This window comes from Phacochoerus africanus, chromosome 12 (assembly GCF_016906955.1).
Source record: "Phacochoerus africanus isolate WHEZ1 chromosome 12, ROS_Pafr_v1, whole genome shotgun sequence".
In the NCBI taxonomy this organism is placed as follows: Eukaryota; Metazoa; Chordata; class Mammalia; order Artiodactyla; family Suidae; genus Phacochoerus; species Phacochoerus africanus.
In genome coordinates this window covers 15,155,332-15,179,114 of record NC_062555.1, presented here as the reverse complement: position 1 = coordinate 15,179,114, position 23,783 = coordinate 15,155,332, and the positions used below count along the sequence as shown (strand labels likewise).

Here is a 23,783-nt window from a genome sequence, read left to right as displayed (position 1 = left end):
TAGGTAACCATTTCCGTAGTGCAATGGAACATTTCTCTCATTCGGAAAAGGCCCTCATGCCCTTTTGCCGTCAGTCCTCTTATCCTGTCTGGCCCCTGATAGCCACTGATCTGCTTTCTGTCACCTTTGTTTTGCTTTTTATAGAACTTCACATACACTGAATCATATCAATGTATTCTTTTGCACCTCGGATAATTCCTTGAGATTCATCTGTCTCGTTGCCTGTAACAGTAGGTCATTCTTTTTTTCCTCTTCTCTTTTTACAGCCACACCTGCATATGGCACATGGAAGTTCCTGGGCTGGGGTCAAATGAGAGCTGCAGCTGCCGGCCACGGCTTTCAGCATCTTGAGATCCTTAACCCACGTACCGAAGCCGGGGATAGAACCTGCCTCCTCACTATGTTGGAGATTCTGGCAGGTTCTTTTTTTTTTTTTTTTGGTCTCTTGTTGTTGTTGCTATTTCTTGGGCCGCTCCCACGGCATATGGAGGTTCCCAGGCTAGGGGTCAAATCGGAGCTGCAGCCACCGGCCTACGCCAGAGCCACAGCAACGCGGGATCCAAGCCGCGTCTGCAACCTACACCACAGCTCACGGCAACGCCGGATCGTTAACCCACGAAGCAAGGGCAGGGACCGAACCCACAACCTCATGGTTCCTAGTCGGATTCGTTAACCACTGCGCCACGACGGGAACTCCTCTGGCAGGTTCTTAACCAGCTGAGCCATGATGGGAAGTCCCATAGTTCATTCTTTTTATTTGCTGTGTGGGATTCCTTGGTAGGGTACCCTAAAACTTAGGTTATTTACTTCGGTGGCCGCACGGGCCCTGTGTGCCAGTGGGAGCCCCTCCAAGCTGACCGCGGTGTCCTTTGGCACATTTCTTACTGTTCTGTGACTACTTTGTGCTTTTTCTAGCACAAGACAAAATCAACGTTTGTCTTGTCCCTGCCACAGCCCTGTTTCTAGTGGAGCGTGATATTTAGAACTGGTATCTGGGTGCTCGTTGTCCATCTTAGACAAATTAAAAACAAAGGATTGCTGGATATTTGATAAACTTTTTGACATGTTGAGAGGCGGATTATACTATATTTTCGAATTTCAGTTCTGGATTTCCTTATTCAATCCTGACGGGGATATATTTAGCCAAGGACTTTGGGCTAGTTATTTCACCCCTTCAAGCGTGTTTCCAGAGATAGAGGCGCCTTCGTCCTAAGCTTACTACAAAGATGAGAAACAAGAGCGAATGTAAGAACGTGCCTGCCACAGAGTAATCACTCTAATTCTGTCCATGACGGCTTTTCATCAGAGTGCTGTACTGATTTCTTCCTGTCTTTCGAGGGAGGGAAAGACCAATTTCACTGTCCCTGCCTGGATGCTGAGCATATTCAAAGGCAGGGAGTGCTTTCTGGTTTGTTACTGCTCCAAGACCAGAGGCTCGACTTTATGTCTACAGACTCTCGGGAAAGTGTTTGCTCCTTGCAGGACTTAATACTGGTTTCTTGACTCATTCTTGTGGCTTTATGATTCAAGTTTTAAATACCACATTGTTTATAAAGAGAGAGAAATCGTTTCATCTCATTCTTTTTAGGAGCTTTATTGGCCGTAGAACATGTGAAAGACACCGTCAGCGTTTCTGTTGAAGAAGGGAGAGAGAATACTCTTCGTGTATCTGAGTAAGTGCTTTTATGTCTGTCATCAGCGCCGAATAGCATTTTTCCTTCTTTTTCTTTTTGGCCACCCTGTGGCAAATGGAGTTCCTGGACCAGGGATAAGATTGGAGCTGCATTTGTTACCCATGCCAAAGCTGCAGCAATGCCAGATCCTTAACCCACTGGGCCAGGCCAGGCGTGGAATCTACATCCCAGCACCCCAGAGACAATGCCCATGCCCTCGCGCCCCAGCAGGAATGCCACTAAACAACATCTTTAAAATATTCAGGATCAAGGAGTTCCCATTGTGGCTCAGTGGTTAACGAACCCAACTAGTATCCATGAGGACTTGGGTTCGATCCCTGGCCTTGAACAGTGGGTTAAAGATCTGACGTTGCCGTGAGCTGTGGTGTAGGTTGTAGATGCGGCTCAGATCCCGCATTTCTGTGGCTGTGGTGTAAGCTGGCAGCTACAGCTCCGATTTGACCCCTATCCTGGAAACCTCCGTATGCCATGGGTGTAGTCCTAAAAAAAATTCGAGGATCAAATGTTGTATGCTTGTGCATTGTCCCTAAAAAGAGACAAACTTTTCTTCTTCATTCTAAAAGCAGTGGATCCAGAGAGGTAATGTTTGTCAGCAAGCTATCTGATCACAGTTATAATCTGTCTGAAGAAACAAGGAATGTCCACAAATAACAGGTGCTGGAGGGGTTGTGGAGAAAAGGGAACCCTCCTGCACTGTTGGTGGGAATGTAAACTGGTGCAGCCACTATGGAGAACAGTTTGGAGATACCTTAGAAATCTATACATAGAACTTCCATATGATCCCGCAATCCCACTCTTGGGCATCTATCCGGACAAAACTCTACTTAAAAGAGACACATGCACCCATGTTGCAGCACTATTCACAATAGCCAGGACATGGAAACAACCCAAATGCCCATCAATAGAGATTGGATTAGGAAGATGTGGTATATATACACAATGGAATACTACTCAGCCATAAAAAAGAATGACATAATGCCATTTGCAGCAACATGGATGGAACTAGAGACTCTCATACTGAGTGAAATGAGTCAGACAAAGACAAATACCATATGATATCACTTATAACTGGAATCTAATACCCAGCACAAATGAACATCTCCACAGAAAAGAAAATTATGGACTTGGAGAATAGACTTGTGGCTGCCCGACGGGATTGGGAGGGAGTGGGAGGGATCGGGAGCTTGGGGTTATCAGATACAACTCAGAATAGATTTACAAGGAGATCCTGCTGAGTAGCATTGAGAACTATGTCTGGATACTCATATTGCAACAGAACAAAGGGTGGGAAAAAATATATATACATGTAAGAGTAACTTGATCCCCATGCTGTACAGCGGGAAAAAATAAAAAAAGAAGCAAGGAATGGACAGAAAGATTTATATACACAGGTTTTAAATTCTATTGTAATTTATTCCGGTGGAAAATTGGAAGTATTTAAAACCAGTAATAGTGGGGAATAAATTTGGTAAGTCCACAGCATAGAATATTAGTCATCTGTGAAAAAGAGGCTTATGAATAATTATTTATTGGCTTTTTTTAGGGCTGCATCTGCAGCATGTAAAAGTTCCCAGGCTAGGGGTCGAATCAGAGCTACAGCTGCTGGCCTACACCACAGCCACAGCAATGCTAGATCCAAGCCATGTCTGCGACCTGCACCACAGCTCATGGCAATGTCTTATCCCAACCCACTGAGTGAGGCTAGGGATTGAACCTGCATCCTCATTGATGCTAGTCGGATTCATTTCTGCTGTGCCACAATGGGAATGCCTTGAAGAATTTTTAATGACAGGTATGCTCCTAATCTAATGTTACCAAAAAAGCAAGGCACAAATGTAAAATTACATATCTACATAGAAAAAAATGAGGAATGGAGAATGCTTTTCATAGTATTTATTTCTGAATTTTGGAATTGTGGGTTTTGGGGGCTTTTTTTGTTTACTTCTCTGTGTTTTCAACATTTTCTGTCATGGGCTTATGTTGAATTATTTGCAACCCAGGATCTTTGGAAGTTGGAGTGCCCTTGGACTTGGTGCCTTTTTGTGGAAAAAGAATTAAAAAGAACTGGGATGGAAAGCATTCTCTTGTTTACTAAGAAACAGGCTAAATAACTAAGGAGTAGACCCAACCTGGTTTCGCCCTCTTTTAAGAGTACTTTGCCAGGTTGTGGAGTTTGGACCAAATTGAAAGAGGATTTCCAGGGTACTCTCAGGCAAGATGCAGAAGCTGAAATGGTTTAAACGGGCCACGGTGAACCGACAGAAGACTCGCTCTGGGGAAGGGGCAGTGGACGCAAAATCCTCCTTCACATCACGCGCTTCTCCTGTTCCCCAGGCCCTTCCTCCCCCGTTGTAGCTGCACCATGATTTGATTAGGCCACCGGTCAGTGGGACGGCCCTGTGGCTTGTGTCCTCTGCTGAGCTGTGCTGCGACTGACTGCTTTTCATGTACAGCTTTTACTTTTCCATGGGATAATTGCTGTGTGCTTTGTTCTCTTCTGGAAGCTTTCTGATTCCTGTCTTTTCTGTGTGACTTCGGGAGGTTTGTGGGACTCTTAGGATTCAGTGTCCGAAAGTTTCACCATGATGCGCTCTAGTCTGGGTCTCTGTTCATTCCTTCACTGGGTGCTTGGTTGCTCCTTTTATTGTGGAAACTTAGAAATCCTTCTCTTTTGAAATTAGAAAATTTTTTCTTCAATGACTTTCTCTACATTTTCTGTTCTTTTTGTGGATGTTGGAATCAGTCCTCTTACTTTCTTCAAATGTCACCTTTTTCCATTAAAAAAATTTTTTTTCACTTTCTAGGGAGTTCTTGAACCTGTCATCCCATCTTTCTATTGAATTTTCATTTCTGCTGCTATATTTTTAGAATGAGAGTTCCGTTACTTATTTTCTGGGTACAGTAGAGTATCCTGTTCTTATTTATTTATTTATTTGTTTTGGTCTTTTTGTCTTTTTCAGAGCCACATCTGTGGCATATGGAGGTTCCCAGGCTAGGGGTCGAATCGGAGCTGTTGCTGTCCGCCTACGCCAGAGCCACAGCAGCGCCAGATCTGAGCCATGTCTGCAACCTACACCACAGCTCATGGCAATGCTAGATCTTTAACCTTCTGAGCGAGGCCAGGGATCAAACCCGAAATCTCATGGTTCCTAGTCAGATTCGTTTCCAATATGCCACGACAGGAACGCCCCGTTCTTATTTTATGATTGAGATATGCTTTTTCTTTGCTCAGAGGAAATTTATTCGCTTCCTTTCAAGGTTTTCCTTCCTGTGTCAAGTTTTATCTGTGTGTTTATTTTGATTGCTGTCTTTCAAGTTAAAGACTATCTTGAAATATTTGGAAACTCTTGATGGTTTTGTTTTGTTTTCTTTTCTTTTGCTTTTTAGGGCAGCACCCACAGCATGTGGAATTTCCCAGGCTAGGGGTCCAATCAGAGCTACAGCTGCCAGACTACACCAGAGCCACAGCAACGTGGGATCCGAGCCACGTCTGTGACCTATACCACAGCTCATAGCAACCCTGGGTCCTTAACCCACTGAGCAAAGCCAAGGATTGAACCTGTGTCCTCATGGATACTAGTCAGGTTTGTTAACCACTGAGCGGTGATGGGAAGTCCCTGATGGTTTTCTTAGATTCTGACTGAGAGAGTAAAGCTGGGCTTGTCTTACTGAGCCTAACTCTGGGGTGTGTCTGAGTGAGCTCTTCCATTGAAGGAGCTTCTGGATGTTAGTATCCTCAGTTCTCTTCTTCTTGAGGGGATCAGATTATCCAGAGAAGACTTTGAGTCTCTTGTTGGAAGGTGAAGACGAGCCGGTGCCGGAATATTTTGGAGGCTGAGGATCTCGGCATCTAGTGTGTGTCTGTGCCTTTATTCTCCCTGTTACCTCTGTAGCCCAGCTTGCAGCTGTGCCAGATTTCCTACAGTCAAGAGGCCCCCCGTTTTAGTCTTCAGAGAATAAGGCTCCATTTTGTTTGTTTGTGTGTGTGTGTGTGTGTGTGTGTGTGTGTGTGTGTGTGTGTGTGTGTGTGTATTTGCCAGGATTGGTAAGAGGAGTAGCCCAGCTGTGCAGAATAGGGATTGGAGGTGTCTGTGTTTCTGACTGATTTTTAAATAAACTTTCAACCATCCCTCCCTATTTTAGCCCCAGGTCATTCTCTTCCAAAGATACGGGTTCCATTGATTCTTAAGTCCTTTCAGGATTCTAAAATTTAAATGTGGTTAGTTTTCACCTTTGTCCACTGTCCACTTAAGATTCAATTTTCTCAGACCTGTTAACTCCATTCTGACTTCTGAAATTTTATTGCTATTGTCTCTTCTCCTTGGTCTCTTTTCCCTTATGGGTGTGTGTCTTTCTGTAATAGAAGTTTTATACAGCAGTTTTGATGCGGTTTGATCTGCTGGGTTTACCTGGAAGTTGATAAAACTGGCTTCCTTATGATGATATATCCTTCATTCCCTTAATTTATTTTAAATTACTTTATTCTCAATATCATAATTACATCTTCACTACTGAATAGACATGTAGAAACTAATATTTAGAAGGTAAAACATCATATAGGTAATCTACGCTGACGTGACTCATTGGATTTAGCCGGACATCTCAAAACAAATTGAAATTTGATAGAGTACAGAACAAGTTGGATCTGTTTTATTTCTATTGTAGTGGAAAATACGTGGTGTATATTTGTATCTTGTAAAATGTCTTTTTTTACATTTTTCATAAGTCTCAGGGCTTACGGATGTTCCAGAGCCGCAGTAATGCTTTATCTCATCGTTACATTCTAGGAGTGTGGTGTTCACGGACATAAATTCCATACTTCGCTACCTGGCTAGAATCGCAGCTACCGCTGGGCTCTATGGCTCGAACCTGTTGGAACATACCGAGGTAAGGAATGAACATTTCCTCGGGTGTGTTGGGTTTTATTTTGATTTAGGCTTTTGCTCTTTTGAAAACGTCATCACTTTATTGTCGCCTTATAGACTGTTTTATTTAAGGATACTAATGGAGTATTATTCATAGACCAAGTTAAGAAATGCTCATCTGCTTTTATTTTCAGAAAAAAAAAGTCATAGCTTCTAAGTTTGAACTTTCAAACCCATACCATCTGTTCTCTTGGGTCGGTTAGTGCTGTCTTCCTGGAATTCCATGGCTGGATATGACTATAGATCGTCTTTTGTAACTTCCTTACCTTACAGATGAGGCAGCAGGTCTCAGAGAGTTACAGAGTTTGCCCAGGATCACACACATCATTTGGATCCATTTTCCTTTTTTTTGCTTTTTGTTTTAAGGACTGCACCCGCAGCTTTTGGAGGTTCCCAGGCTAGGAGTCTAATCTGAGCTACAGCTGCCAGCCTACACCACAGCCACAGCAACGCCAGATCCAAGCTGTGTCTGTGACCTATACCGCGCTCACAGCAACGCCAGATCCTTAACCCACTGAGTGAGGCCAGGGATCAAACCTGCAACCTCATGGTTCCTAGTCGGATTTGTTTCCGCTGCACCACGACAGGAACTCTCATTTCCCTTCTTGAGTGTGTGTCTTATTTAATTAATTGTGGTAATAGTAGGTTAACTTTCAGTATGGCCCTTTAGATGCTCCCCCCATTTGTAGTAATCTCTAACTTTCCTAAATCTTATAAAATTCAAAATACAAAGGATAGTTTCTAAGTATTTACTTTTATATTCTGCAAGTGGATGAATCTATTTGGCTGATATCATCTGTTGGGTTTAGTCAGACTTGTTATTCTTTCCTGCTTCTGGTGCTTGTATTTCCCTTTTTCTTCCCTGAAGCGCATCTCCACACCCTGAAAAAACAAAACAAAACCAACAAGAAGTGTTTAAGTGCCAGTTTAGACCGCAGGCAGTCACAAATGAATCCACATAGCGGTAAATTCTGTGACTGAGATGGGCATGGTTCTAACTGAGGTTGTGTGTTTGCTTAATCTAAACACTGGGATGCCTTTCTTTTCACAGATTGATCACTGGTTGGAGTTTAGTGCTACGAAACTGTCTTCAAGTGATTTGTTTACCTCTGCAGTCAAGGAGCTCAATCATTGCCTGTCTCTGAGAACATACTTAGTTGGGAATTCCTTGAGCTTAGCAGATTTGTGTGTTTGGGCCACCCTAAAAGGTATCAGTAAGTCTTCTTTTAGAATTTCTACTCTAACTTTTATATTTTGCTGGATAAGGAGTACATATATTTCTGTGTGTATGAGCATCTGTCCATCTACCCAGTGGCAGTCACCCAACACTTTCTTACAGAGGGTGACTTCTCTGGCTCTTTTATTGCTACCCAGTCATGAGGGTTCCCTGTCTTCTGCTGACCCTGGAGGTTGGCCCTCTCTCAGGACCACAGATCATCCTCTCTTGCCCTGTGAGCTGGCCCTGCTCCTCGTCCCGTTTGTGGCAGCACTTCTCCTGTCTGAGCCGCTGCTGTACTCCAGTTACTGTTGTCTCATTGCTCAGCGTGTGCGTGTGTGTGTGTGTGCGTGTGCGTGCACGTGCGCGCGCTGAAGGTGTTCCTCTGGGAGGTCCCTTTTTCCATCTTCTACAGAGAGTTTGCAGCAGGTGAGACTATGAGATTGATGATAAATACAAAGGAGACTTGAATTTTGTTATTTTCTTTTAAAATAAACCAAACAAAAACCCAAAGCAAATATGCCAAAAATGTTTTATCATTATTTAAATCTGGGCTGTGTGAGTTTTTAAAATTATTTTTAATCGTCTACTTTTTTTTGTGGCTTAACCTTTTCTCCAAATTAATTAAATGGTTATAACAACCAACATACAATAAAGGCCTTTTCTAATTAGAACTTTTCATCTGCAGGTTTATGACATTTTTATTTTATCGCTTTGATTTTTGAACTAATGTTCACAAAAGGAAGATACTATCTTTAAGGAGGTGCCTGTGATGTTAAAAGAGTCCAGCGACTTTCCGTCAGAACTGTTTTTGATATTACATCTGAAGAAAGGAGCTACTTCTTGATTTTATTTTGTTCTCTAGTTGACCTGCGTACAGCTTCTCCTTAATTATGAAAAGTAGCATTGGCTTTGTAGTGGGTGTGTGGCAGTGGTGAGGGCAGCACTTAAGATTCAGTCTAGTGAATTGAAATGAAAAACATAATTTTTATGAATTCTTAAACGATATTAACGTATTAGAAATCATTTCCATGTATATCCAGATTTTTAAAATTTCATTATTGGAGGCATAGCTTTGAGCCATCTCATTTACTTACATTTACCATGACTAGAATTTTGCTTTTGAGGTTGCAGATTTATTGAATGGTTTTAAAATTGTGTTTGCTAATAGGAAATGCTGCGTGGCAGGAGCAGTTGCAACAGAACAAAGCGCCAGTTCATGTTAAACGCTGGTTTGGCTTTCTTGAAGCCCAGCGGGCCTTCCAGTCAGTAGGTACCAAGTGGAATGCTTCAACCACCAAGGCTAAAGCGGTAAGCCTTCAAAATTGTTTTTAATGCTGGCATCTTGTCTGCCCGAGATCCCAGATCGGAAAAGACAATTGGTTTTTTTTTTTAATGAACTGAAAAGGATCTTCTTGGGAAAATCCACCATTGTTACATCTTCGCTTGCCTTTAATTGCTTACCGACATTAAGCCTTAATCTTCATAATTATATTTCCAGAAGAGTATGATCATCCAGTGTGTGCCTCTTAGGAAATCTGAAGTAACTAAAATCTAGTCATTTTGTAGCTTTACCATTTTTTCCTCCCAAATCTTCAATTCTCTGGTTTTGAGCCATTGCGACTGTTGAGTCCTGGGCTTGTGTAGAGCCCTTCTGTCGTTCTCTGGAAGATGTGACATAGAATACAGCAGAAAAGGCCCTCTTCGCCAGCTGGAGTTGCCCTGCTTTTGGGCTGTTTTACGTAGGCGGCATCCGTGGTAACGTTATGATTTCACAGTTTCCTGATGCAGTAAAATTTGAAGGACACCGCAGTCCTCTCTTGTCCTGGCTGAGCGTCTTTGCTCATGTTTCACTGCTTTCCACCTCTACCTGGCCAGCAAGTTCCACTGTTACTGTTCATTTCTACATTTGTTTTCCTTCTCCACTACTCTGATTTCTATCGAGACCCCGTTACCCTGTTGCTTTAAGACCATCGTCTCATCGCCGAACGTCCTCTCCTCGGTCTCTCTAAGTTCAGCCTTTGCACTGTCCCAGGTATCTGATGACACTTTAGAAAATACAGATGTATAGTTCCATCCCCTGAGAGTTCTTCATTGCCTAAAAACGTAAAAATCAGCCTTATAGGGTCTTCATGGTTTGGACTTAATCGACTCTTTCAGTGTCTCGCCTGCCTGCCCAGCATGCATTCCAAACATTGCACCACTCTTTCTGCCTTTGTGTCTTACCTGTGTTCTTATTCCTTTTCTTAGAATGTCTGCCCTTGTACATTCTCCATCTGATATATTTCCACTTATTTTCCAAGATCCACCTTGGTTCTTGCCTCCTGTTAAGCTTTTCCTGATGACCCTTAATGCTGTTGGTTAACGTCCCCTGATGTGGGGTCTTCAAGTGCGGGGACAATATTCTAGTCAGTTTTCCCTCATAACTATGCTTGGTGCATAGTGGGTACTGAGTAACTATTCATTGAATGGATATATTCTTAAACATTTAACCATGTAACTATTGTTGTTATCATTGTTGTTCTGCTTTTCAGGTACCTGAGAAAAAGCAAGATGTTGGGAAGTTTGTTGAGCTTCCAGGTGCTGAGATGGGAAAGGTTACTGTCAGATTTCCTCCAGAGGCTAGTGGGTAAGAAAATATGACTCGTAACTGGATCTATGTAGTGGAAAAGCTTTAAGATAGTTATAAAATACTTTTAAAATAATAGGTTAAATATAGAAGAAAATAAGTAAGATTTTAATTTGGGAGTCAAAATTCTAAACATCTTACTAGTTTTAAAAATTGTTAATAATTTATAAAGTTCATAGTTTCAGCTTATTAAAGCAATAGCAGAGATAACATTTTTATTTTATTCCAGGTAGAATTTTAATTATAGATAGAAAAATATCTAGTAATAAAAAAGCTTAAGTTTTATTTACATTTTGGGATTTGGGAGATTTCATTTAATAAGGATTTGTATTTGTACACTGAGCAATCCTTAGCCATAGACGTTAGACTTAATTGAAATTTTTTTTTTTTGTCTGAAATAAAGGAAGGAGAGTCCTGCAAAGCCTATTCCTATTCACTTCTTTCCATTATGAGCAAGTTTCAGAAACCTCGTCACTCTGGCACCCATAGGAAATAGTAGTATGTGGCAAGCTCATTAGGGAAAAGGACTCCTCCTGCCGGAGCCACAGCCCGCGTCCGCCCTGGCCCTTGCCCAGCCTCCCCTGGCTGAGGGGGCTTCTGCCTTTACGTACATGTCAGCCTCTGAATCATGCTGGACAAAGTTGGTAATGGAGCCCCTCCAATGATGTTAATACAATAAAATGCCTCTTATTAAAGCAGTTAGCCTCAGGAACTTAGCCATTAGGAAAATATTGTGCCATATTTTATTAATAAGGTTGTGTTAGATTTTGTATTATATAGGAAAATTCTTACCCGTCTGTGGTAAATGGAGTATATGGACAATAGGAAGTGGCAGATAAGGAAACAATTATATTTTAGCTGGGGTTTTTTTGCGGGGAGGGCGCCATGGGGTGCAGCCCTTTGTGGGATCTTAGTTCCCAGACCGGGGATCAAACCCAGGCTGAGGTGGCGAAACCACTAGACCCTAGCCCACCAGGGAGCTCCCTGTTTTAGCTGTTCTGAATGTAGTTCTTCACAGACTATTACATGGGGACCATTAACAGCAAAACCAGTTTTAGAATTCCGTATTTTCTCTCTGCTTTACCGAGTTTGCTGATTTAGGTGGTGAAGTAAAGGGTAGCTAGAAGAAGATGCAGCGGGAAGTATGCAGACTAAGTCACGACAGGCTTGACGGATAGCGGGCTGAGTGGGGCCGGTCGTGAATCGCACCTGCTTCACGTGGCTTCGTTTCCTCAGACACCCCAGGTCCCTTCCCCCGACTCTTCCGCTCTTGCTGTGAGAGGTCACGCTGGTGCCATTGGGTTTGATGAAAGCCAGTTTTTTTAGCCAAGTCTGTTTATAACTATGCCATTTGAACATTCGTTCCTTTTGAATTTTTGTGTTTTCTGTCACTGTCACTTCTTGGAACAATGAGCTCCTCGTGTTTATTAGTTACTAGGTAAAACATGTTAATTATGAATTATGTCCGTTTCGGAGACCATGTTCTCGGCTGAATACAGTTTTGGAGTTGGGAATGTAAATCAGGGTTCAGGTTTTCTTTCTTTTCTTTTTTTTGCCTTTTCTAGGGCCGCTCCTGTGGCATATGGAAGTTCCCAGGCTAGGGGTCCAATTGGAGCTGCAGCTGCTGGCCTACACCACAGACACAGCAACCAGGGATCCAAGCCACATCTGTGACCTCCCCCACAGCTCATGGCAGAGCCGGGTATTTAATCCACTGGGCGAGGCCAGGAGTCGAACCCGCATCTTCATGGATACTAGTCGGGTTCATTACCACTGAGCCACAACAGGAACTCCAGTGTTCAGGTTTTAAAACATTCATATTTTTGGTCATATCCCCTTATACTGCAAAAGAAATCTTAATTTTTAAAACTTTAAAGTTTAAAATTTTATTTTCGGCTGCAGTGTAGCTTTGTATGGGATCTCAGTTCCCAGACCAGGGATTTGAACCCGGGCTACAACAGTGAAAATGACACATTCTAACCACCAGACCATGAGGAAACTCCCCAAAAGAAGTCTTAGTTTTTAATGTTTTTTTTTTTTCCCCTGTGTCTTTCATGCAAGTTCGGAGGGCTTGACTTTTGCCTTTTACTTGTATTCTTAGCTGACACACAGCTTCTGTTATGTGCGGGTGCTGCCAGGCACTTTACACAGAGTGACGTGTTTAGTCCTAACAGCCCTAAGAGGAAGGCACTGTATTATCTCCAGTTTTATAGATGGTTTTGGAAACTGATTTATACAACGTTTGGGTTTTGCCAAAACCCAAACCAACGCTATCTGGCTCTTGAGTCCATATGACTAAACATTATATGCTTAGGTCTGTTGTGTGTGGAAAAGCCCAGTTTAGCATCAGTCCTAATTAACGCAGCATGAAATGTATCTTCTTTAGCCGTCCTGATGTAGATTGTCTCTTGAGCTTTTTTCGTTAGCTTTAAGTTAGTGAGCTTTTTTTGTGGTTTAGAATTGTTAGAATTGCACATGTTATTTCAGATTCAGAGATGATATTTTTAAGTATAATAGTTTGATTTCATCACCCCTCTTAGAGTAATTCCTGTGTGTAAAGGACATTAACTGTCAATTAGTAGGTAACCAGTGATTGTTAGTCTCCTTTTTTCTCTTCTTAACACGTTACTCGGAGCTCCCGTTGTGGTGCAGCGGAAACGAATCCGGCTAGGAACTGTGAGGTTGGGATCCCTGTCGCTCAGTGGATTTAGGATCTGGTGTTGCCATGAGCTGTGGTGTAGGTCGCAGACGCAGCTCGGATCCTGCATCGCTGTGGCTGTGGTGTAGGCCGGCAGCTATAGCTCCGATTGGACCTCTAGCCTGGGAACTTCCATATGCTGTGGGTTTGGCCCTAAACAGCAAAAAAAATAAATAAATAAATAACGTGTTATTGGGTGTAATACTTTGAGTGGAAACTGCATAAAGCATTTATTCATTTTCAGAACTCACAGTCCTTTATTTTTAACAAACTTTTAATTTTAGAATTCTTTTAGATTTGTAGGAATATTGCAGAAATAGGTTTTTTTTTAAAGTTCCCGTGTATCTACACCCAGTTTACCATCACGTTAACATCTTACATACATTATGTTGATATACAGTTATTACCTAAGCTCCATATTTTTCTTGGATTTCATTAATTTTCCCCCAATGTCCTTTTTCTCTTCTAGGATTTCATCTGGGTTGCCACTTATGGTCCTTTATTTTATGCAGAAATTTTGAATAATCCTAAATACATCGCATTGTGCTTGTCTGCATTAACCTGTGCATATAAATCCTACAAAAGTGTATTATTGATCTGATTACTGTATGAATATCTAAAAAAATGAAGTGATTTAAAAAATGACATGCAGACATTCAAAGGCTTGTACCTTTTCCTCCTCTTGAAAGCAGCTGAGATCAGAGATGTGCATGAGACTAGGGGACTGGGACACCAGGACTGTGGCTGCCACAGTTGATGAAGCAGTAGGATATAGGATGTTGCTTTTTACCCAGATCACTGACAGGGGAGGATGTTGGTACATAATATTTTTAAGTACATCTAATTGATTTTATCCCATGTCACTGTCAGCTGCCCATAGCACAGAATAGTGGTTTCATAGGAGGATGGTACTGGATGAGACCTCCAAGATCATTTTAGTTAAAATCTTTTTATTTTGGCCTCTAGGAAGACTGAAGCCTAGAGGAGTAAAGTGGCTTTCCTGTGGCTTCCTAATTCTCAGGAGCTCTTATTGAATTCTCGCAGCGACAGTGGCGTTCTCAGAGGCGTCTGTGTCTGTGTCTGTGTGGTGGGCGGTGCCCAGGTCTCGTAGTAGCTGGTCTTGTTAAAGCCCCAGAGCCACGGGGCTCTGTAAACACTTGGGAAAGCAGTTTTCCTCTTAACTAAATGACACTTCATTCCTCAGTAAAAAAAGGAAAATGGAGATTCGCCTTAAGATTGTAATGTTTGTAAATAACTTGTTCCTTTGTGAGATTTTTACGTGTGAAATTGTTCCGTGTAATTATCTGGTAAACGTTGTAGAGTTTTTTCTTCCTCAGTTTTTTCTATCACAGTACTTCTTGTTAGCAAATAAAATATGACTGGAATACAAACTAGAAGGATTTTTGTTTAGTTTTCATCTCCTCAAAAAGGTTACGTTGAAGCATTTAGTTAAAACCTGTTAATAAGTGTCTTTGTAAAATGTTTTTGTTTTAGTTACTTACACATTGGGCATGCAAAAGCTGCTCTTCTGAACCAGCACTACCAGGTTAACTTTAAAGGGAAACTGATCATGAGATTTGATGACACAAATCCTGAGAAAGAAAAGGAAGATTTTGAGAAGGTAATTAAAGGTGTAGTGATGACCCTTGTCAGTAAAGCTAATTAAAATTGGAGGATGACTTGATACCTTCATGGTATGAAAATAAGTTAAGTTTGTTATCATAGCTGCTTCTTTTGCTCATCTATATATTCTTTGCCTGAGACCTAAGCCAAGAATTGTTGAGCTACCATACCACAAAGTTCAATTTATTTATTTTTCTTCTCCTCAGTTGTAGAATTTTTCTAAGCGCTACATTTGCTTGTAAATATCAGTTTCTTAAATGACTTGGTCACTAGAAGCAGATTTCCTTTTTGTCGTGTATCATTTTATGAATGAAACAAATATGAAGTAGGTATTGGAAAGTATGACGTTTTCCTAGCCTCTTGTATTATTTAGAAGCGCTGCAATATATTCAAAGAGAGGGCCAATTATTGTCAGCATGACCAACAATAATCAGCTTTTCCAGAGTAAATGGAAAGCATTCTGAGATCAGCTTTCTCAGCTGAAAATCTGGAGGCTAGTGTAATGAATCTCTCTCTCTCTTTTTTTTTTCCTTTTCTGATCTAATATACAATTTCCACAACCATTTTCAGGCTATGTAAGACTGATGGTGTATTATTACATTTGCCCAAATGCAGTATCAAGGATTGGAAATACACAAGAAAATGCCAAAGATAAACTGATGGTTATTTTGGATTCTTATTGCAGGTTATCTTGGAAGATGTCGCAATGTTGCATATCAAACCCGATCAATTTACTTACACCTCGGATCATTTTGAAACTATAATGAAATATGCCGAGAAGCTAATTCAGGAAGGGAAAGCTTATGTGGATGATACGCCTGCTGAGCAGATGAAAGCAGAGCGTGAGCAGAGGATAGAATCCAAACACAGAGCAAACTGTAAGGCACATTTCCTGCTTTATATTTTAATTGATATTCTTGGGTTCTGCTTCTGTAGTAGAACATAATTTTTTTTTTTTTTCCTGTGGAAGATGCTGGTTTGAAACACATTTGGGAATATGTTTCATGAGTTAATTCATTTCTTAGAAGTCTCTCCTCTGTCATCTTTGTTTTGTTCTTTGTTGGTGATACAGCTGCATGGGAAGCGTGTGTGCCCTCAGCCTCTCACGTGTTACCTGCGGTCTTCTGCGTTCACTCCCTTGGAGTGATTCTTTCTGCAGCATTTTGTAGTCCTTGCAGTTTAAATACATAGCCTTTCTAATTAGCCTGTCTGAGGATCCTATTAGGAACCCCACATCATCTGCCAGCACCTGCTAGGTGTGAATGTGTGTGTAAGCTCGGTGTTCCCTCTTGTCTGCGATAGTGCTTGACGAAGAAAGCTTATCTTCTTTTGTTTATTTCTTGTTCCTGAGCTTCTGAATCTGGCTATTTTCATCGTGTAATTATGTTGCTAGAACTTCCATACTGCTATGCTATCTTGAGCGTCATATTGGGGAAGTACAGTAAATTCAAATTGTTGTGACTGTCCCTCTCTTTTTATTTACTCTCTTAAGCTTCTCTACGTTTTCAAAGATAGTTCATAGCTGGACATTGAGGCCTAAGGGCAGATAGAGATAGAGCGTCCATCACGTCTTCAGCAGTTTGCACTGAGCATCGTTGCTGACAGATCGTTCTCACTCGTGTGGAACGGTGCCTGCCTGACTGTTATCAGTGGGACAGAGGGTTTGTTCCCTGCCGTAAACTTGTATCACTGTCTGTGTATCCCTCATGATTTTGGCTCTGAGAGTATCCTGCTTTCCACCGGAATGACCGAAGGTGCTTTTGAGGAGCCCAGGGGCTCGGACTCTCAGCGTAAGCTGTGTTCTTTAGATGGGCGTGGGCTGCAATGCTGACGCCTGGGCCAGGCCAGACGGGTCTGTCCCCTGGGTGTGAGGTGGCAAAGGGACAGAATGCTTCTGCTTCAACACACATACCCTGGCCAGTTGTGCCGTAATGGGAAAGTGGGAGACACTGGATGAGAGAAACCTGAGGCCTCAGACATCCTCCTTACCCTTCGTCAGTGCTGTGCTAGTGGGGTGTGTTGACTTTTAAAGCATGTTGATAGAGAGTACATTTCCTAGGTGTTTTGTGGGAATTTTTCATTGAAAAAGGTAATGCATTTACTCTTGGTATCAGATATTGGAACTGTTAGAGTACTTTTAAACTAGTGGATGTGCTTATGATACGAAACCAGAAGGTGAACATTTTTCATCAAATTATAAGGCTCAAAATAATTTGAATTCAACTAGATTGGTAATACATTAGATAAACTATAGCATAACTGTCATTTTATAGCTGTTGAGAAGAATCTACAAATGTGGGAAGAAATGAAAAAGGGAAGCCAGTTTGGTCAGTCCTGTTGTTTGCGAGCAAAAATTGACATGAGCAGTAATAACGGGTGCATGAGGGATCCAACGCTTTATCGCTGCAAAATTCAACCCCACCCAAGAACTGGAAATAAATACAAGTAAGTATGTTTCTTTCATTTCATTAGCTTGCAGTGCTTCTGCTTTGATGCTCACTGTGAACACAGAGTAGAGAGTGGATGCAGAAGTCGGGGGCCCTCAAGCTGGGTTCATCATGGGTTACCTGGCTGCTAAAGCACGGAGCGTCTTAGGATGCTGCTGACCTATCAGTTACGGTTATAGTATGTTATCTCCAAGATCATTTCCATCCATAAAAGTTCTGGAGTCTGCCTGAAGTTGCTTCTACTGTATTGATTAGGTATCCTGTGGTTTCTTCATGTGAAAAGTCTTCTCTTCCTCTTATAAACTGATTCTGCTAGACATAGATTGATTTGCAAACATGACAGAATGGAAAATTTAAAGAAAGGTGAACAGTACAAGAAAGTATTATTTTTTTCTAGTTTTTGGTTTAGTTTTCTGTGTAGGTTTTCAGCTTGACAATTTTTTTTTTTTTTTTTGCTTTTTTAGGGCGCACCCGCAGCATATGGAAGTTCCCAGGCTAGGGGTCCAATCAGAGCTACAGCTGCCAGCTTATGCCACAGCCACAGCAATGCCAGATCCAAGCCATGGCTACAACCTACACTGTAGCTCATGGCAACGCCGGATCCTTAACCCACTGCAACCAGGGATTGAACCTGCAACCTCATGGTTCCTAGTCAGATTGTTCCCACTGCGCCACAACAGGAACTCCCAGCTTGACAAATTTTTTTTTCTTTAAATGGCCTCTCTGCTCCCACTGTCATTAACTAAAAAGTAACCATAGACTTTATTTTTTTATACTTTGAAGAAACCTAGTACAAGTGCTGAATTACAACTTCTGAGGAGACTGGTGAGTGATGCCCTGGTTAGCTAATGTGACTTTACACTTGTGGGTGCAGGTGTGTATATGTAGACAAAACACTTTGTGTGTATATTTATGTCCTTCATTTTTAACAGGGCAGTTGCGCCTCGTTGACCGAACAGATGTTTGGAATATATTTGGAAAAGTGAATTTGGGTACATATTTTCAGTGACAGATAATTGCAAAGCATAGCGTAGTAATGCAGTAGCGTCTTAGTGAAGTTGTATCCTATGAATTATAAGGCATAATGGAGTAATATAATTTTTAAAATTCAAGAGTTCCCTTGTGGCTCAGTGGGTTAAGGACCTGGCATTGTCACTGCTATGGCACAGATTTGATCCCTGGCCTGGAGCTTTCTGCACACTGCCAGCATGGGCAAAAAAGAAAAAGAAAACTGTATGTGTTGCGTACATTATTTTAAACAGAACTTGTCTTTAAGACTATACCGTCTTAAATAGAATTTTTAATCTAAGAATTTTCTTCTCTTTTACTTGTCAAAAAAAGGAAATGCTCTGTTCTTAAATGAGCTTAATTACAAAAGTATTAAACTTAGAGATCTGCTTGAGTGTGGGATTATTTAAGATGTTGAAAACTTAAATTCTCTCAAAATTATTATTGCTTCCTACCATGACAAACATTGGCCATTACAGAAATATGATTATAGAATTGACTCTGCCAATATCCAGTTGTCTGTTAAATTGGTAATTTGCTTCTTTGTTTGAATATTGAGTGGGTAACTAATTCACTGTTCTTAAAGTCTGAAATGTTTTGATATACTTTGAATATTATGACTCATAATACCTGTTGGCTTTTAAGAAATTCTGTGGGTTTTTTTTTTTTTGGTATTTTTTCAGGGCTGCACCCAAGGCATATGGAGACTCCCGGACTAGGGGTTGAATCAGAGCTGTAGCTGCTGGCCTACACCGTAGCCACAGCAACGGTAGATCCTTGACCCTCTGAGCAAGGACGGGGATTGAACCTTCGTCTTCATGGATGCTAGTCAGATTCATTTCTGCTGAGCCACAATGGGAACTCTAGAAATTCTCAACTTGTAAGGAATTATGTTTACGTTCGTATTGCTGCTTATAATGCCTCGTCTAAGATTAAAGGGGTTAAATCCTTCATTGATGTTCAAAGTATTCCCTTTTTTTTCTAGTGTTTATCCAACATACGATTTTGCCTGCCCCATAGTTGACAGCATCGAAGGTGTTACACATGCCCTGAGAACCACAGAGTACCATGACAGAGATGAACAGTTTTACTGGATCATTGAAGCTTTAGGCATAAGGAAACCATATATTTGGGAATACAGTCGGCTCAATCTCAACAACACAGTGCTGTCCAAAAGAAAGCTCACGTGGTTTGTCGACGAAGGACTCGTAGACGGCTGGTATGTTTGCTCTCAGCTGGAGTGGAGGGCAGTAAGCACAGGGTGGCTGATGGGCTTTTAAACTGCTTTGCGGGGCGGGGAAGGTGAATGGGAGGGGCCTGTAGGGTTTCTGGTCTTTGTCTTTATTTCACCCAGTTGTTCAGGTACCCTCCTCTTGTGTTGTAGTGCTACAAAGATGGGATCCTGTGTTTGAGGCTAGAAAAAGCTTAACTATCTCTGTAGCACATTAATAACCTATATGAGATTTCTAGGGGAAAGATGAATATGAAAATCAAAGTGATCTTAAAGCCATGGATCCATGTAAATGAAACCTCTTCACACAGGCTACCATGCTTATAAGCTGAAGAAGATTTTTTTTTTAACCTGAATCAACAAGGATGTGTGTATTAGTTTATATTAGCATCACATACCAGTGACACATGTTAAGTATATGTTAAATGATGCATAATTTTAGACTTTTACTGTGGAGCTGAATTTGACAAAATACAAGTTTATTTTGGGCCCCGTGCAAAGGTTGTTATTACAAACTTACTGAAGTTTTCCAATCTCTGCAGAATATTAATAGCCAACACATCTATGTATTTTTTTTTTTTACAACCCCAAAGGGTTTATAAAGCATATTTGTACGGGATGATAGAATAACCATCTCTTATCTGTCTTATGCTCATATGTAGAATGGGGACCTTGAATGTTAGTTACATGAAAAACAAATGAGAATGTTGTAGTGCATGGGTTTTCTGTATTTGAAGATGTCACCTTTGTGTCTTTTTTTTTTAATGTTTCGCTGCTTCCAGTCGTGCATCCATAGTGAGTGATGTTTGAGTAGTGAGCAGTTTTCCCCTCCATGAACTTGAGCTCAGTGGTATTATGATCTGCCTAATTGTTATAACCAGCTCTTGGTCCAGATGTTTAACAGACTGAGCATAGTGTTACTCAGTAAGGTGTTTCGTCCCTGCACCCACGTACTAAAGCCCCCCCGCTGCTCACTCCCCAGGGATGACCCTCGGTTCCCTACAGTGCGGGGCGTGCTGAGAAGAGGGATGACGGTCGAAGGACTCAAACAGTTTATTGCTGCTCAGGTAACTTAACAGCTTCTTGCCCAGCTTCTCTGTTTGGATTTTCAAGTGTTGTTTATAGCCTTTAGTTTTTATTATTCCTGTTCTTTGGATTCCTTGCTTGTTCTTGTGATGCAAGGGCAGAGTGTTTTTGAAAAAACACTACTTATTATAGTGGAAAATTGAGAATGTCATCAACTCCTGTGCAAGGGTTGGACAAAGGCAACTGGAATTTTTACCCAGTGACTGTTGACTCTAACTCAGAGTAACCAGATTACTTTGTACATACTAAGTTTTATGTTCCAGCGGAAGTAAACCCTCCAGGTATTGATCAGGTTTATTTATTTTCTAGTATGCCTAACTTATTTTCTTAAATAGTCTAGTTAATACTTCTTGCTCTTATTTAAGCCATTTTGTTACTGTTTTTCTAGGGTTCCTCTCGTTCAATTGTGAACATGGAATGGGACAAAATTTGGGCATTTAACAAAAAGGTACATGTTTTGACTCCTGGTCCTCTTTTCTCATGCCTAACTCCTAAACAGTAGAACACATGTAGACTTCATTAGTGTGTTCCCGGTAGGGGAAATTTTGTGCAGAATACTATAACTTTGTAGATTTTCAGGAAAATGGAATGTTTTACTTTTTTTAAACATACAAAGTGCATTAAACCTGTAAACCGTACCAAGCAAGTCACAGTGATGAAAATAAACAGACTTGGAGTTAGGGGGAATGGTAACAGTTTCTTCCCTAAAACTTTTTTGAACATTTGCATTTCATTTTTCTGCTTTCAAGCTGCGAGCTCTCTGTAAGAAGGTATCACCTAAAGCTTTTATTTGCCTTCCTAAACGCATCGCTTTTAGCATATTACGTGTTATGACCTGAGATGTTATACAGCTTTGAAGCACAATCACACTTCTGTAAGAGACTGTTCATACCCACTGAAAATGCATTATTCCTGTTTTTAGAAAACATGTCCTCTAGTTTTCTTGGTGGCAGAGGGAAGATTTGGCTATAATTCCCTTGTGTACTGAGAGGACATAGAGCTTTAAAGACACGTATTTCATTGAATTGTCCTGAAGGTTTATGAATTATAATTCCTGTGTCTTACTGAACCTAGCTTAAAAAAACTGTTTCTTAAATAAAAGTTAAGTGAGGAATATTGCATATAGAGATTGTTCCTTACTTATTGGAAGCAGATGTTTAGACACTATAATAAGGCAAACATTAAAGTGCCATGTTTTAAATCATGGTTTCTGTGATTGTGTTATGTAAATTCTTTTTTTCTTTTTCTTTCTTTCTTTTTTTTTTTTGTGTTGCTGCTTGATTGTGCCGATGCCTTGCCTCAAAAAATAGTTGCTTGTCTCGCATGTGTCTTGAGTTTATTTTATTTGGTCTTTTGTGTTTAGTCCTTTTTTGGATACATAAGGGAATTATTAATTGGTTCTCTCTGTTGCTGCAGTTACTAATAAATACAGGCAAAATGTACAGGCAGAGTTAACATTGGTATACCTTTCATTAAGAATCCAGTTTTAAAAGTTTTCTGTTTTAATGCAGTGTACGTGTACACTTAGTCCAGGTATATCAGAATATTTCCTCTAGGCTGACAGTTCTCTGGGGTCGATTAAATGAACAGCTGGACAGCCACGCTTTCCTTTCCCTTTTCTCCCTCTTTTAGGTCATTCTTTTTTAATATTTATTGCCCACATTTCTAAATAAGGTATGTGTATTGGCACTTAATGGTTTTTGGTTTTGGTTTTTCACCAGTTTTAGGCACCGTCAGTTTACTTTCCACAGTTGGAAGGTGAGGATTTAGGTCTTTTTCTCGTAACTTGTTGGCTTTCTTGTGGCTGATTGTTTTGCTGTGTTGTGTTTCCCTCATTTGCCTGGTTTTCATTCTGTCTCAAACTCTCCACAAGTTGTCTCCGTCTCCTGCTGAAATGTTGACATGCCTCCAGGGTTCTGGTGTCACCGCGGGGACGTCCCTGCCAGGGCCCTGGGCGCAGCTCAGGTCTCATCCAGACGAGGGGCCTGCTCCCTCGGAGGCGCACCTGTCTCCCAGCTCAGTCGCCTCCTCATCCTGGGACCCCCTCTGCCTCTTTTCTCGGATGGGTCGTCTTGGACCTCCAGCTCTCTGTGGCCTTTTGCTCAGCTGTACTGTGTCCTCGGGCGGCCCCTCACAAAGGGAGCATGAGGGGACGATTTCTGAGACCTTGTGTATGTCCCGCTTCTTCACTTCGAAATTTCCCGGTCACGTGCCTTGGGTGGGTCTGTTTTCATCCACACCCACTGGAAGAACATGGGGCTTCCAGTGGGAAACTCACTCCTTCAGTTCTGCAAAATTTTCTTGAATTCTTTCCTGTTTCTTTTTTCCTCTACTCCGTGTCTGTCTTCTTTCTGGAACTTTTCTTGAGCACATGTTGGGCCTTCTGGACTATTTCTCTAATTTTATTTTCTCTCTTACTTTCCGCCTTATCTTTTGGCTCTCCTTTCTGGTAGATGTACTCAGTCCGGTCTTCTCAGCTGCTGTTGAGTCTTTCATTTATGTGGTGATATTTCCACGATTTCTCTTTCGTGCTCTGAATTTTCTTTTCTTTCTTTCTTTTTTCTATGTGTGCTCTGCATTTTCAAAATAACTTCTTATTCCTCTTTCATGGTTGTAGTTGTATTATCAATACTATTTTTTCCTATAACATCTCGTTCCTCCAGGTTGTTTATTTTGGTTCTTCTTTGACGTCAGAGGCATTTCTCAGGTGTCTGGTGAGCCATGGCTGGTACTCTGCTCAGTTTAACACGGGGGCAGAGGAGAGGGATGGAAGCCCTGAGAGAGGTTGGGCCCGTCCTCTGAGCCTCCCCGTGGGATGCTCTGCCGGGCCAGTTAACTGGAGAGCTCTCTGTGACCATAACTTTATGTTCTGGCTCTTGGATTAGGCAGTTTGTCCAGAGGAGTTCCTTTCAGTTAAGCTGCTGAAGTGTGAGGCCTGAGGGCCAGGGCTGTGGGGCCGACCAGGCAGGACTGCTGGGGCCTTCACCTCTGGAGTCATCTGTCCTCTTAATGCCCTCAGGGGAATCCTCCCCTTCAGAGGAAGGGTCCCTGGACTCTTTGGAGTCATTTAAAACCACTGGTCCAGAGACTTTCATAATTGTACAATTTGAGAACTGCAAAAGACTTAATAAATCTTTTAATCCGAGGTTTCCCAAACTTGTCTGATTCTAACCATCCTGTCGAATGCTTGTTGAAAATAGATTTCCAGAGTTTGTTTCAGACCGTT

General features: G+C 41.4%; 1 protein-coding gene across 2 annotated transcripts in view; it reads left to right on the top strand.

Annotated features, from left to right (window-relative positions):
• Positions 1–23,783, top strand: part of EPRS1 (glutamyl-prolyl-tRNA synthetase 1) — a 67,217-nt gene that overhangs the window by 3,529 nt on the left and 39,905 nt on the right. Inside the window, exons 2-12 of one of the 2 annotated variants that reach the window (XM_047754601.1) lie at positions 1,589–1,673; positions 6,482–6,581; positions 7,671–7,827; positions 9,007–9,146; positions 10,370–10,464; positions 14,657–14,783; positions 15,471–15,663; positions 17,059–17,230; positions 19,226–19,459; positions 20,454–20,538; positions 20,946–21,005. In XM_047754601.1, the coding sequence (XP_047610557.1) occupies positions 1,589–1,673; positions 6,482–6,581; positions 7,671–7,827; positions 9,007–9,146; positions 10,370–10,464; positions 14,657–14,783; positions 15,471–15,663; positions 17,059–17,230; positions 19,226–19,459; positions 20,454–20,538; positions 20,946–21,005 (1,448 nt within the window). Of the gene's footprint in view, positions 1–1,588; positions 1,674–6,481; positions 6,582–7,670; positions 7,828–9,006; positions 9,147–10,369; positions 10,465–14,656; positions 14,784–15,470; positions 15,664–17,058; positions 17,231–19,225; positions 19,460–20,453; positions 20,539–20,945; positions 21,006–23,783 lie in introns of those variants that run through there. The other variant, XM_047754602.1, reaches the window with a different exon arrangement.